This window comes from Triticum aestivum, chromosome 4B (assembly GCF_018294505.1).
Source record: "Triticum aestivum cultivar Chinese Spring chromosome 4B, IWGSC CS RefSeq v2.1, whole genome shotgun sequence".
NCBI lineage: Eukaryota > Viridiplantae > Streptophyta > Magnoliopsida > Poales > Poaceae > Triticum > Triticum aestivum.
The window spans coordinates 614,026,066-614,039,741 of NC_057804.1; the positions used below are offsets into that span (position 1 = coordinate 614,026,066).

Consider the following 13,676-nt stretch of genomic DNA (forward strand, 5'->3'; position numbering starts at 1 on the left):
CGCTCATGTATTGCATGAAAGTTGAAAAAGTTTGAGATTTCTAAAGTATGAAACAATTGCTTGGCTCGTCATCGGGGTTGTGCATGATTAAATACTTTGTGTGATGAAGATAGAGCATAGCCAGACTATATGATTTTGTAGGGATAACTTTCTTTAACCATGCTATTTTGAGAAGACAGGATTGCTTTGATTAGTATACTTGAAGTATTATTACTTTTATGTCAATATGAACTTTTGTCTTGAATCTTTTGGATCTGAATATTCATGCCACAATTAAGAAGATATACATTGAAATTATGCCAAAGTATCACTCCGCATCAAAAATTCTTTTTTATCATTTACCTACTCGAGGACGAGAAGGAATTAAGCTTGGGGATGCTTGATACGTCTCCAACGTATCTATAATTTTTGATTGCTCCATGCTACTTTATCTACTGTTTTAGGCCATATTGGGCTTTATTATCCACTTTTATATTATTTTTGGGACTAACCTATTAACCGGAGGCCCAGCCCAGATTTGCTGTTTTATGCCTATTTCAGTGTTTCGAGGAAAAGGAATATCAGACGGAGTCAAAACGGAACGAAATCAACTGGAGAAGTTAATTTTGGAAGGAAACCTACCAGATGGACTTGGACCCCATGTCAGGAGCCAAGGGAGGTGCTCACGAGGGTGGGGGGTGCGCCCCCTGGGCGCGCCCCCCTAGGCGCGCCCCCTGCCTCGTGGGACCCCCGTAGCTCCACTGACGTACTTCCTGCACCCATATATACCTACATACCCAAAAACTTCCAGAACAGAACCTAGATCGGGAGTTCCGCTGCCGCAAGCCTCTGTAGCCACCAAAAACTAATCGGGACCCTGTTCCGGCACCCTGCCGGAGGGGGATCCCATCACCGGAGGCCATCTTCATCATCCCGGCGCTATCCATGACGAGGAGGGAGTAGTTCACCCTCGGGGCTGAGGGTATGTACCAGTAGCTATGTGTTTGATCTCTCTCTCTCTCTCTCTCTCTCTCTCTCTCTCGTGTTCTCTCTCGTGTTCCTCTATGGCACAATCTTGATGTATCCCGAGCTTTGCTATTGTAGTTGGATCTTACGATGTTTCTCCCCCTCTACACTCTTTTGATGAATTGAGTTTCCCCTTTTGAAGTTATCCTATTGGATTGAGTCTTTTATGAGAACACTTTATGTATGTCTTGCTGTGATTATCTGTGGTGACAATGGGATATCATGTGCCACTTGATGTATGTTTTGGTGATCAACTTGCGGGTTCCGCCCATGAACCTATGCATAGGGGTTGGCACACGTTCTTGACTCTCCGGTAGTAGCTTTGGGGCACTCTTTGAAGTACTTTTATGTTGGTTGGATGAATCTGAGATTATGTGACGCATATCGTATAATCATGCCCAAGGATACTTGAGGTGACAATGGAGTATCTAGGTGACATTAGGGTTTTGGTTGATTTGTGTCTTAAGGTGTTATTCTAGTATGAACTCTATGATGGATTGAGCGGAAAGAATAGCTTTATGTTATTGTACTACGAACTCTTGAATAGATAGAACAGAAAGGATAACTTTGAGGTGGTTTCGTACCCTACCATAATCTCTAAGTTTTTTCTCCACTATTAGTGTCTTTGGAGTGACTCTTTGTTGCATGTTGAGGGCTTGTTATTTGATCTATCTATGTTATTATTGTTGAGAGAACTTGCACTAGTGAAAGTATGAACCCTAAGCCTTGTTTCCTATCATTGCAATACCGTTTACGCTCACTTTTATCGCTCGCTACCTTGCTGTTTTTATAATTTCAGATTACAATTACCTTTATCTACTATCTATTTTGCACTTGTATCTTCATCTCTTCGCCGAACTAGTGCACCTATACAATTTACCATTGTATTGGGTGTGTTGGGGACACAAGAGACTCTTTGTTATTTGGTTGCAGGGTTGTTTGAGAGAGACCATCTTCATCCTACGCCTCCTACGGATTGATAAACCTTAGGTCATCCACTTGAGGGAAATTTGCTACTGTCCTACAAACCTGTGCACTTGCAGGCCCAACAACGTCTACAAGAAGAAAGTTGTGTAGTAGACATCAGTGGTCCATGCAACTGAAGTAAAAAACCAATCGATCTGTTCAAGTAAAGGATTAGTTTGCATATTCGACCAGGTAAATTGCGGTCCTTTAATTGGTAGCTCAACGAGACCCAGGTGTCCAATCACTTCATTAAACAGAAAGATATCGCTGACATTACCCCCAGGTAGGTTTCGGTTTTCCAACGACCGCATGAAATTGAAATCACCCAACAACAGCCAATTATCATCACAGTTAATATCAAGATTATATAACCATTGCACGAAATCATCCCGAGCCGGGCCCTGGCACGGACCATAAACTGACACGAGAGTCCAAACTTCAGAGGTATGTTTACATTGGAATTCCATAATGATACCAAAATGCCTTGCCTCAATTAATTTCCCTTCAAAGAAGGAAGAACTCCAAATGATGATCATACCGGCCGAGGCACCCATAGAAGGCACATAGGAAAAATTATCAAAACGCCATGGGCAGAATTTCCTAATGAACTATGATCAATATGCATGCACTTCGTTTCTTGCAGACAGACAACCGAACAACCACTTTCATCAATTTTTGCTTAACCGCTAATTGCCGTGCTTCAGAATTAAGACCACGCACGTTCCAACACAACACCTTCCAATCTCTAAATCATGTTTGATTCATTACAAACCAAAATAAAAAGCAGCAGCAAAAGTAGATCATGTAATGTCCTACACTGACCCACTAAACATGAGGGATATAGTCCAAACAGAAAACAAAAGAACAGATAGATGGCGTTTAAATAGGTACGCCATAAACCATAAAGCCGTCCAGTGCAACTAAACATCAGAATCCTTGCTGCTGGTGGAGGTAGAAGGAGCAGCCTCAAGCTTGTCCTTGGAGATCTTCTTTGGAGCAATGCACAGACGTGCTCCAATACGCTGAAGCTCAGAAACTGGCGTTGGTGGAGGCACTGACTTATTCTCCTCCAGCTGAGCTGAGCTAGTTCGATGCTTCTTGAAAGAACACTGAGTCTTGCCCTGCTTGTGGCCTCTGTTTGGAAATTTATGATAGCCATCCCGTAATGCACTTAGGCGTGCACTGCGGCGCACCTCAGAGTCAATCACCACCTTAGCAGATTTTGGCTTCCGGCCACATTTGGTATTAACTTCAGGTATTGCAGAGAATTCAAATGACTCACTGACAGGTTCAGAGAGAACATCAAAGCATAACACCCGAGCAACAGGCCTTTTAACTGGAGCAACCTGGCGTGGAAAGCAGGGTGTTGGTTCTGGTGCAGGCAGCAAAGAAAAGCTGACATCATTCCCATTGAAGCAGATGTCCCAAGAGCTCTTGGACAGCAGAGAACCAAGATTAGTCATGAACACACACTTTGGAATATCAGCAGAGAAAATAGCTGGCAAAAACTTGCTGAAAGTGCGCTGCCACTGCATCTCTGGTGGTAGAACAGGGCCAAAAATAGTGATGACTTGACCAACATGGAGAGGCGGCTACATCAGGACAACAGGTTGCTGCAATATCACTAAGTCCTCAACTGGCTGAGCATTAACAGAATCATCCGACACTTGAAGAATGATAGATTCCCGGGACTGATTCGCATCAACCTGGTTTTCTCCACAATCTCCTGCTGCATATTCAGATTATCTTGATGGGCCTCCTGGTGTTGTGGCTCATTCTCCTACGGAGGAGGTGGCAGTTCATCCCAACCGATCTCAGGAAATTCAGGCATAACCCAATTGTGGTTATTAAACTGCAGATGCCCAGGGAGTGGGTGAGGGTTGCCATCGAAGGGCATCGGATCCTCGTCCGGCGGCAAGATATCAGCAAAATCAGTAGAGAAGATGTATATCAGAGCAGACCAAGAAATACGCGAACCTCCAAAATCGGCAAACTCCCGATAGACCACATCACGCGGCAATAATGTCATTGCCGGAAAAGAAACGTACACCAGGGTACGAACAAGCAGTGGGTCATCCTGATGCCAGTGATGGAAACGGCCAAAGGTACTGATTGCATCAGCAATATACTGCGTACGCCCATAATCCAAGGGAATTCCAACAATCATAACCCAACCCCTACGAAAACCCTGGATAGCTCTGAAATTGATTCCTTCATCATGCGGCATGAATCTGACAAATTTATCAATATCCAGCTCAAACGGGGGGTGATCTACCAGAGCCTACCTAGCAACAGGACTACAGAAACGGAACAGCCCCACTCCTTGGATCCAGGGCTGAGCATCAAGAACAACACGGCCAAGAGTGTTAACAATAAAATCACTGACCACATTTCTGAAGATAGCAACTTCTTCAGGCAGGGGAGCTGGTTCGACGATGGCAATGACGTATTCCTCATGCTGACGATCCGGAGCCACAGCAGGAGAGTAGAAGGTGCGTGGAAGCCGCCGCGGATCACCATCGATGATCTCGAACCCCGGCGGGATGAGAGGCATGGGGTCGAGGGCGAAGGTAGCCATAGCTGGGTGCGGCGAAGAAGATGGCAGTGTCGGAGCTGCGTCGGATAATGACGAGGCTAAGCAGGTCGATGGTGGCGATGTAGGTGGTGGTGGTGTGATGGGTGGTGGCTCGGCAGGCAATGGCGGAGGCGATGATGGTGTTGCAGGCGCGATGGGACTTGGCAGAGACCCAGCTTGGCTATCAGCGAGGGAAACCGAGGCGTCAAGCGAGGAAATCTCAGCTGACCGGTCCGGGGAAGTAGGATTGACCCTCGGGACCCACTTGTAAGTCGGGGAATGCGCAGCGTTGGAGCATCCTCTTGCATGGTGGCCCAGGCGAAAGCATCTACGGCATCGAATTGGATTGGTGCACGAATTGGTGTAGTGTAGCATCGATAAACAATTCTGACATTTCCAAACCTTGAACACAACATCATCAATAAGATCATTAAATTGAGCAGCCTCCTCGGTAATATCCGAAAGATGGTCATCCATAACAGTCGTAGGAGAAATTCCAACTGTGGCAACGGAAAAATCCAAAAGATCCTTAGACGGTTGGGCCAAAATAGGCTGGGCCGTGACAGATTCGACCAAGGCTGCAGACCCATTGTGGGCAATGGAGCCATGATGGGCTAGGGGCCCAAACTGAGCCATGCATCCATGTTGGGCTGGAGAGTCCGGTGCAACACAATCACGTGTGATGGAACCATGTGGTGCATGCTCAATTCGAATCAACTGGGTGGGTGCAGATCCGGAACTAACGGCGGTGTTCCTGGCAGGGACGTTGATCGTCCCGAAAGAGATGGATGGCGTCACCACCGTCCACTGGAGATCAGTCGCCGGTGGTGAGGGCAAGATCACTTTTTCACGTGGATGCACGACGTAGCCGGCCTCCGAAATCGTATCAACACATGACTGAGAAGCATGGTATCTATAACCCTTGCATGCAGTATATTGCTGGAACATGGCAAAAGAAAGCTTCTTCCTCGAAGATGAACTCGATCTAAAAGAAGATTTAGCCGGGGGTTTATGCATGGCTAGCAACCCCAAAGTGACATGCTTCTTAGAAGGACTCACTAGGATCCACTCAGCGTCGCACTCTTTTTCCAGATCTTAAATTCACGGATCCAATTAGGGCCACCATTCCCCCAAAGATGAAAATAGCATTTGAATTGTGGACACGCAAACAATCTCAACTGGAGAATGCAGAGGCCAACTTGCTTGCAAGAGACAAAAAAGGAGAATACCTTGTCTCAGATGATTTGGACCGAAAATTCAATCGCCGAACCCCCAATCGCTGATTCCAAGGCAGCCGGCACAGAATCATCATTAAGACGGAATATATGTCTGCTGAAAGACACCACCATAATGAAATGGCCCGTGTCATCCGTGGAATGAATAGATCTTCCGCAATGATTGAAAACCTTGTCCGCAAAGATGGGGCCCGCCGAGAAATCCAAGTCCAACGTTGATCCACCAGAAGAACCCATATGAAATGGGTATAGCCATGCAGATCAGGAGCCGCCGGAGCAGATGGGCGGAGGGGAATCACAAATCACTGGCTAGAAGAGTAGATCGCCGGAAAACCTAGGCCGGAGGTGGGAGGAGTGGGTGGGTGGGTGGAGAGCCATTTTGACGAACACTAAAAGGGGGGTTGAAGGTTTAGAGGATGTCCTCCAACACGTCCCCTCCAAGGTGACAGCAACGATGAACGAATCCCTGACAGCACCGTACAAGGAGGAAGAAGTCGAGAAGGCACTTTTCCAGATGTACCCGACCAAGGCCCCGGGGCCGGACGGGTTCCCAGCGCACTTCTTCCAGAGGCATTGCGATATTTGTGGTGTGGCGGTCACACGTGTTGTCCTCAGTATAGTTCGTGGAGAAGAAAGCCCGGAGTGCGTGAATGACACCGTTTTTGTATTAATCCCTAAGGTATCAAAACCAACTCTGTTATCCCAATTTCGACCAATTAGTTTATGCAATGTCTTCTACAAGATAGCTTCAAAGGTTCTAGCTAATCGGTTGAAGGTAATACTCCCCGAAGTTATTTCTGAAGAGCAGTCAGCCTTCGTGCCTGGAAGGCTTATAACTAATAACATAATCTCGGCGTATGAGTGTTTGCACTTTATGAAGAGGAACAAGTCAAAAAATAACAACTATTGTGCTCTAAAGCTCGACATGATGAAGGCATATGATCGAGTGGAGTGGAACTATTTGGAAGCTATCATGAGGAAACTAGGTTTTGCAGCATCATGGGTCTCTACGGTCATGAACATGGTGAGAACAGTTTCTTTTTCAGTAATGTTTAATGAGTGCAAATCAGAAGAATTTTCACCTTCCAGAGGTATTCGTCAGGGAGACCCCATCTCTCCATACCTTTTCTTGTTGGCAGCAGAGGGCCTCTCGTGCATGTTAAAATCTCAGAATGGATCATCCAGCTCAGCGGCATTAAGGTGGCCCCATCGGCTCCGTCGGTGAACCACCTTTTATTCGCGGATGATAGCCTGCTGTTTTTCAAGGCGAGTGTTGATGGAGCAGAAGAAGTGTCACACCTTTTGGATACTTATTGCAGGGCATCGGGCCAGCGGATTAACAAGGAGAAATCATCTATTTTCTTTAGCAAAGGATGCCCACAGGTAGTGAGAGATGCAGTGAAGGGGTGTCTCCAAGTTCCTAATGAGTCCCTAAGTGATAGATACCTTGGTATGCCCACATATGTGGGACACTAAAAAAAGGGCACCTTCAAACACTTAAGCGAGCGGGTGTGGGATAAGGTGAAAGGATGGATGGGCAAGTGTTTGTCCATAGGTGGAAAGGAGGTACTAATCAAGTCGGTTGCACAAGCTATCCCTGTATATTCCATGTCATGTTTCAAGCTTCCGAGAGGTCTATGTGATCATATAAATTCCATCATACGAAAGTTCTGGTGGGGCTGCAAGGAGGGACAACGGAAACCGGCTTGGGTATGTTGGGAGGTAATGGCGAGGCCAAAGTATTTGGGAGGACTGGATTTCAGAGACCTAGAGCTCTTTAATCCAGCTTTGTTAGCTAGACAGGCGTGGAGAGTGCTGCAAGATCCATCAAGGCTAAGTGCAAGGATTCTTAAGGCTTCATATTTTCCGAACTCGGAGTTCCTCATGGCAGAATTGAGCTCTCGCCCATCACAAATCTGGCGTGCTATCTTAGAGGGCCGAGATATTCTTAAGCAAGGTATAATCCGGAGGATCGGTAATGGCCAGACAACGAATATTTGGGATCACAACTGGATTCCCAAGGAGGGATCACTGAGGCCAATTGTTTCTTTGATTCAAGACCCGCCACAGCTTGTTTCAGAGTTACTACTACCGGCAGTGGGGTCATGGAACGAAACCCTAGTTCGAACATGTTTTTTGCCAACGGATGCAGAGGCGATTCTGCGTATCCCTGTGTGCACAAGCAACATAGAGGATTTTTGGGCATGGCACCCGGAGAAGAAGGGTTTATTTACGGTAAGCTCGGCTTACAAGTTTATGATAAAAACGAAAATCACCCGAGAAAATTGGCTCGAGGGCAGGAGCGGGCCATCGAGCAGTGACAGAGATGAGCGTGACTGGTCATCACTTTGGTCTCTCACGGTTCCATCAAAAGTTAGAGTTTTTCTGTGGCGCTTAGCTCGCCACTCTCTCCCAACTACGGATGTTTTGAACAAGAGGAATATGGCAACACGCGATGCTTGTCCATTGTGCGGAGCCCCTGACTCATGGCGTCATGCGTTGGTGTCATGTACGGCGGCCCGCTGTACCTGGGCGCTATCTGACCCGACCATGGTGGCACATATGGCGGCTAACAAGGAGACAAGCGCAAAAAACTGGTTGTTCAAGACGCATGATGACCTTGATCAGAAGTCCTTTACTTTGATGGTTGTGACGCTATGGGCAATATGGTATGCCAGAAGGAAGGCGATTCACGAAGGAGTTTTTCAATCCCCGATGCACACTTCATCGTTTGTAACTTCGTACATTAACGAACTGCAGCAGTTGGAGAAGCCTGTCGAGCGACGAACACAGACAGCGGTATCGCGAGGCGTGGAGAGGAGCTGGTTACCGTCACCAATGGGCGTCGTGAAGATCAATGTTGACGGTGCTGTTGGGCGCCATAGACGCGGCGGGGCTGTCTCAGCGGTGTGTCGAGATCACACGGGTTTATATTTGGGCTCTTCGGCGGCCGTCTACCGTGGCATAACTGACCCAACAATCCTGGAGACGTTTGCTTGCAGGGAGGCTCTAGCTCTTGCTGAGGATCTTCAGGTGACAAAGATGAGGATTGCATCAGACTGCAAAGGGGTGGTCCAAGACATAAACGACGGAACAGGAGGCCCGCATTCAGCTATAGTACATGAAATAACGCAACGGAGTAATTTCTTTGATTCGGTTCTTTTTGCTTTTGAGCGTAGAAACCACAATTTCGAAGCTCACAATCTCGCCAAGTTCGCATGTAATTTAGGGGTAGGTCGCCATGTTTGGCTGGGAGTCCCCCATGACCAACACCGTGTACCTATGAACATTGCTATTATTTAATAAAGTGGCGGGATTTCTCAAAAAAAAAAACCTAGGTGCGTACAGTTTTTTTAGACAAACCTACGTGCAGTTTGTACGTAATTTATGTTACGGGCTGATGTGGAGTAACGTAATTGGGCCGAGATTAGTTGCTGGGGCCCACCCCAGTTGAATTCAGGGGGCAGAAGAGAGTTTATGGCAGGCTTCGTAGGTTGTTCCTAGGTGTATAGTGCGCGTTGTACTCACGTACAGGTTTTATAAGATTTTTTTTGCCCCCGCCCACCCGCCTGCCGCTACTGCTGCTCTGGGCGCTCGCGACGGCGACGGCGATGGAGTCCCTGAGTGTGCTGCTGCTGCACCCCGTGAATGCCTACCTGGAGCAGGAGCTCGACCGCCGCTTCCGCCTCATCCGTCTTTGGGACTCCCCTCCCGACGGCCGCGCCGAGTTCCTCCGCGCCAACGCGTCCGCCATCCGCGCCGTCGTTGCCTACCCCGGCTACAGCGCCCTCGCCGCGCTCATCGACGCGCTGCCGTCGCTCGAGATCGTGGCGTCCTTCTCCGTCGGGATCGACCACGTCGACCTCCCCAAGTGCCGCGAGCGCGGGATCCGCGTCACCAACACCCCCGACGTCCTCACCGACGACGTCGCCGATCTCGCCGTCGGCCTCGCCATCGCCGCGCTACGGAGGATCCCGCAGGCCGACCGCTTCGTGCGCGCCGGCCTATGGAAGGCCAAGGGAGACTACGCACTCACCACGCGAGTTGGTTTCCTAACTCCTATATGCTTGGCTAGCGTTGACTTCCGTTTGTAGTACTCCTACAATAAGCCAGTGCGTAGGAATTAAACTGTTTTTAGCCAGTCCAATAAGCCAGTGCCACTTTTATAAGTCGTTTTAGACATCTGAAATTAAACTGTTTTGCACACTGTCTTAAATCTCTACAGCGGCTTATAAAAGTGAACAGAGGAAGTACCATTTTGCAGTCCAATAAGCCAGTGCCTTCTAAGTGATTTTGATTATATACCATAGCTCATATATGGCGATGTGGTTCGTATTTTCCCTCCTACAATATCAACCTCAGACTACTAGGCTAGGGAATTGCCGGCTCTTTTTTGGATATTGTGCTGTGTGTCACTTGGAATCGTGGTAATACTAAGGCTGATGGATGATCAGAAAAGCATGAAAATCACGATTTTGTTCCCCCTGACCATAGCTTCGTAGTAGCATAAATAGGAAATAAATTGCAACGCATTTTGTCATGCTTTCCATTTCATTTATGGCCAGGCCTACAGTTTGTGCATTGAAAGACTTTCTTATGAGCAGAATCCCGTTAGAATTGATGCAGGGACCAGAGGATAGCACTTGTACATTGTGAAAAATGGTCAGGGGCACCTATATGAAGGATAGAATGTACTCCCTCTGTAAACTAATATAAGCTCCTGATCTAGTGTTGGGCTATCATTGTGTTTTGGTGCCTGTCATTTTCTCCCTAGGCCTGTTTTTGTGGTTCTTTGTCGATGGTGGTAGGAGTTGCTTTGCGGGGCTCGCTCTGGAGGTGTCGGCTTCCGGGGGCTTCGGTTTAGTCTCTGTAACCAGCCTTCTCTCCCGTTTCTTTCTTTCTTTCTTCTAGTGTTGGGCTATCCTCTTGGGTGCCTTCCTTTGTAATTTTCTTTTGTGCCTCGTGTGCGCTTTATGTACTTGTGCTGACTGCTAAGTCCCCTTCGAGTTGGAATATAACAAGCGGTGGGGGTTTTGCCCCCCCCCCCCCCCCCCCCCCCCGCGTCAATCTCGAAAAAAAAAGATCTTGATCTAAAAGATCTTATATTAGTTTACAGCAAGTTGATCTGGTGCTTATTATAATGATGAGTTATCATCAGCATAAAAGCATGGAGTAGTTGAGGATGCTGGTTTACCATTCCATGCAATCCTAGGATCAGATTTGATCTCCTCAAAGAAAAGAAACAATCACTCATTATTGGTTGCTCAATCAGTTAGCAGTAAGAAAAGGAGGTAAGGCATTTGGTTGCTCAATCAGTTATTATTCAGAATCACATAAGCCATTTTCCAAACTACAAGTTCTTCACAAATGTTGACCTGGCAGGCAACTGTTATGCGCTTATTGTAGCATTTTCCCTTAATGCAGAGGCCAATTTCATTGTTAGTTGTACAATCATGGATGGAGTAGGACCAGTAGGTGTGCTCATAGACATTGGTCATGGAGCACATGCGGATCAATCTGAGTTTGTATCTGCTAATACCGAGAAGCCCTTTGCCCCAGAGCAACTTGGTTTAGATAATGTTGTTTTGGCCCCTCAGTAGGAAGTGACACGGAAGAAACATGCATGGCAATGGTTGATCTGTCTTGAAAGAATTTAGAAGCACATGCTTTGAGCTGTCTATTTACAGGGATATGTGCATCTGTCTGTGTGGTCAAGGTGTGCAATCTCAGCATTTCGTTTTGGATGCTTTCATTCTTATCTTCGTGTAAAGTGATTTCCTTGTTTACGCAAATATAGCATGATTTGTGATTTCATTTTCTCATGGATTTTGTTTATCCTTTTGCAGTTCAGTGGCAAAAGAGTGGGCATTATTGGGCTGGGCAGAATAGGGCTTGCTATTGCCACTCGAGTGGAGGCCTTTCATTGCCCAGTTAACTACTACCAGAGAACAAAGAAGGACTACCCCAATTACACCTATTACCCTTCTGTAGTTGAATTGGCAGCAAACAGCGACATCCTCGTGGTGGCTTGCCTATTGAGTGAACTGACCCGCCACATTGTCAACCGTGAGGTGATGGAGGCACTTGGACCCAAGGGCGTGCTCATAAACATCGGGCGCGGCCCTCATGTTGACGAGCCTGAGCTTGTCTCTGCGCTCGTTGAGGGGCGCCTTGGCGGGGCAGGCCTCGATGTGTTTGAAGATGAGCCCGATGTGCCTGAGTCGCTCTTCACGCTTGACAATGTTGTCCTGGTACCACACATGGGGAGCGGGACACACGAGACGCGCAAGGCGATGGCGGACCTGGTTCTCGGTAACCTGGAGGCGCATGTTCTGAAGAAACCGCTGCTGACTCCTGTTATCTGATACGATGATCTCTTATAGGAAGCACGAACAGGCATTATAATGTGTTTTATATGCATTTGTGTGCTAATATGTCATCAGGTTTGGTCGTACCATTTGGAGTTGTTGTCTCAAGGAATGTTCTATGTGGATGGCCTCAAAAATAATCTCTCTCTTTGTAAGCCCGTTTGTTTGGCTTTATCAATAATTAATAATATATGGTTGTATGCATCAATCGACGGAGAGTCCGAGGTTCTTTCCCTTTTTCGATTTTATTTTGAAGAAGCACGATAAGATGTTTTCCCTTTCAATATCCCTTTGACATATGTAGGTTCTTATCGGTAAGCAGTTTGTGAGACCTATTGATAAGTTTGACTTCTTTTGGGATCGTCTCATATCCGGTTTTCGTGATTTATGTTTTGTCGACGCAAATGTCATGCTATGTAATATGCCTGTTTTTCTTGGTTGAGTAAGTGTTGCTATTGAGTATGGATGGTTTGGTAGCTTGCAAGCTTTTTGCGTTTTTCGGTAGCTTGGCTGAGTTGGGCCTGGCTATGCATATTGTGCATATAGTTTGGTAGCCTGCATGCCCCTCAGCCTAACTCCTGGATGCAACGTTCTGCTATTTCATTACGTTCACACTGATGATTAATCTCACTTTTTATCCAAATGGTAAACTTACCTCACGTAGAAACGGGTGCTAAAGGAAGAAGAGAAAGGCCGGCTCGAGCTAGAAAAAGGTATGGCATCCTTCCGATGCTCATCCAACGGGATGACTCAAGGTAGAAGGAGTGGCAGCCCTTGGATGCTCATTCAATGGTCACGAAATCGGATGGGCGCGAATAATTTTTTTACGTGACTGATGCCCAAGTGTGATACGTTTGTACAATCAGTAGGAAAATGTATATCTACTCGTCTACGACCATCAAAATAGAAAACATAACACAAAAGCTGTGTGAAAACATAACAATAAAGAAATTTCAAACGGTCGACCGGGTGCGAAGATTTTCTCAAAATTCATCGTTTCATAACATGGGCACATGAACATGTTTGTGTGGTCCAATAAGAGATGAAGATCTACTCGCCTATGATCGTCAAAATAAAAAACGCCCAATGTCGTGGTTCTAAGCCTGACAGTAGAGTGGGGGGTAGGTATGAAGAGGCAAGGTCCTAGCTATGGAGAGGTTGTAAACACAAGGGATGTACGAGTTCAGGCCCTTCTCGGAAGAAGTAATAGCCCTACGTCTCGGAGCCCGGAGGCGGTCGAGTGGATTATGAGTATATGAGTTACAAGGTGCCGAACCCTTCTACCTGTGGAGGGGGGTGGCTTATATAGAGTGCACCAGGACCCCAGCCAGCCCACGTAGGAGAGGGTTTAAGGTGAGTTAAGTCTGGGGCGTTATTGGTAACGCCCCACATAAAGTGTCTTTACTATAATAAAGCCTACTTTATTACAGGCCGTTGCAGTGCAGAGTGCCTCTTGACCTCCTGGTGGTCGAGTGAGTCTTCGTGGTCGAGTCCTTCAACGCAGTCGAGTGAGTCCTTCGTTGGTCG

At 47.0% G+C, this 13,676-nt stretch overlaps 1 protein-coding gene across 1 annotated transcript; it reads left to right on the plus strand.

Annotated features, from left to right (window-relative positions):
* The first annotated feature begins 9,310 nt into the window (after positions 1-9,310).
* On the plus strand, positions 9,311-12,357 carry LOC123089407 (hydroxyphenylpyruvate reductase). Its single transcript, XM_044511093.1, has 2 exons — positions 9,311-9,824; positions 11,628-12,357. The coding sequence occupies exons 1-2, from the start codon at positions 9,393-9,395 to the stop codon at positions 12,144-12,146; spliced, it is 951 nt and encodes a 316-aa protein (XP_044367028.1). The 5' UTR covers positions 9,311-9,392; the 3' UTR covers positions 12,147-12,357.
* The last annotated feature ends 1,319 nt before the right edge of the window (positions 12,358-13,676 follow it).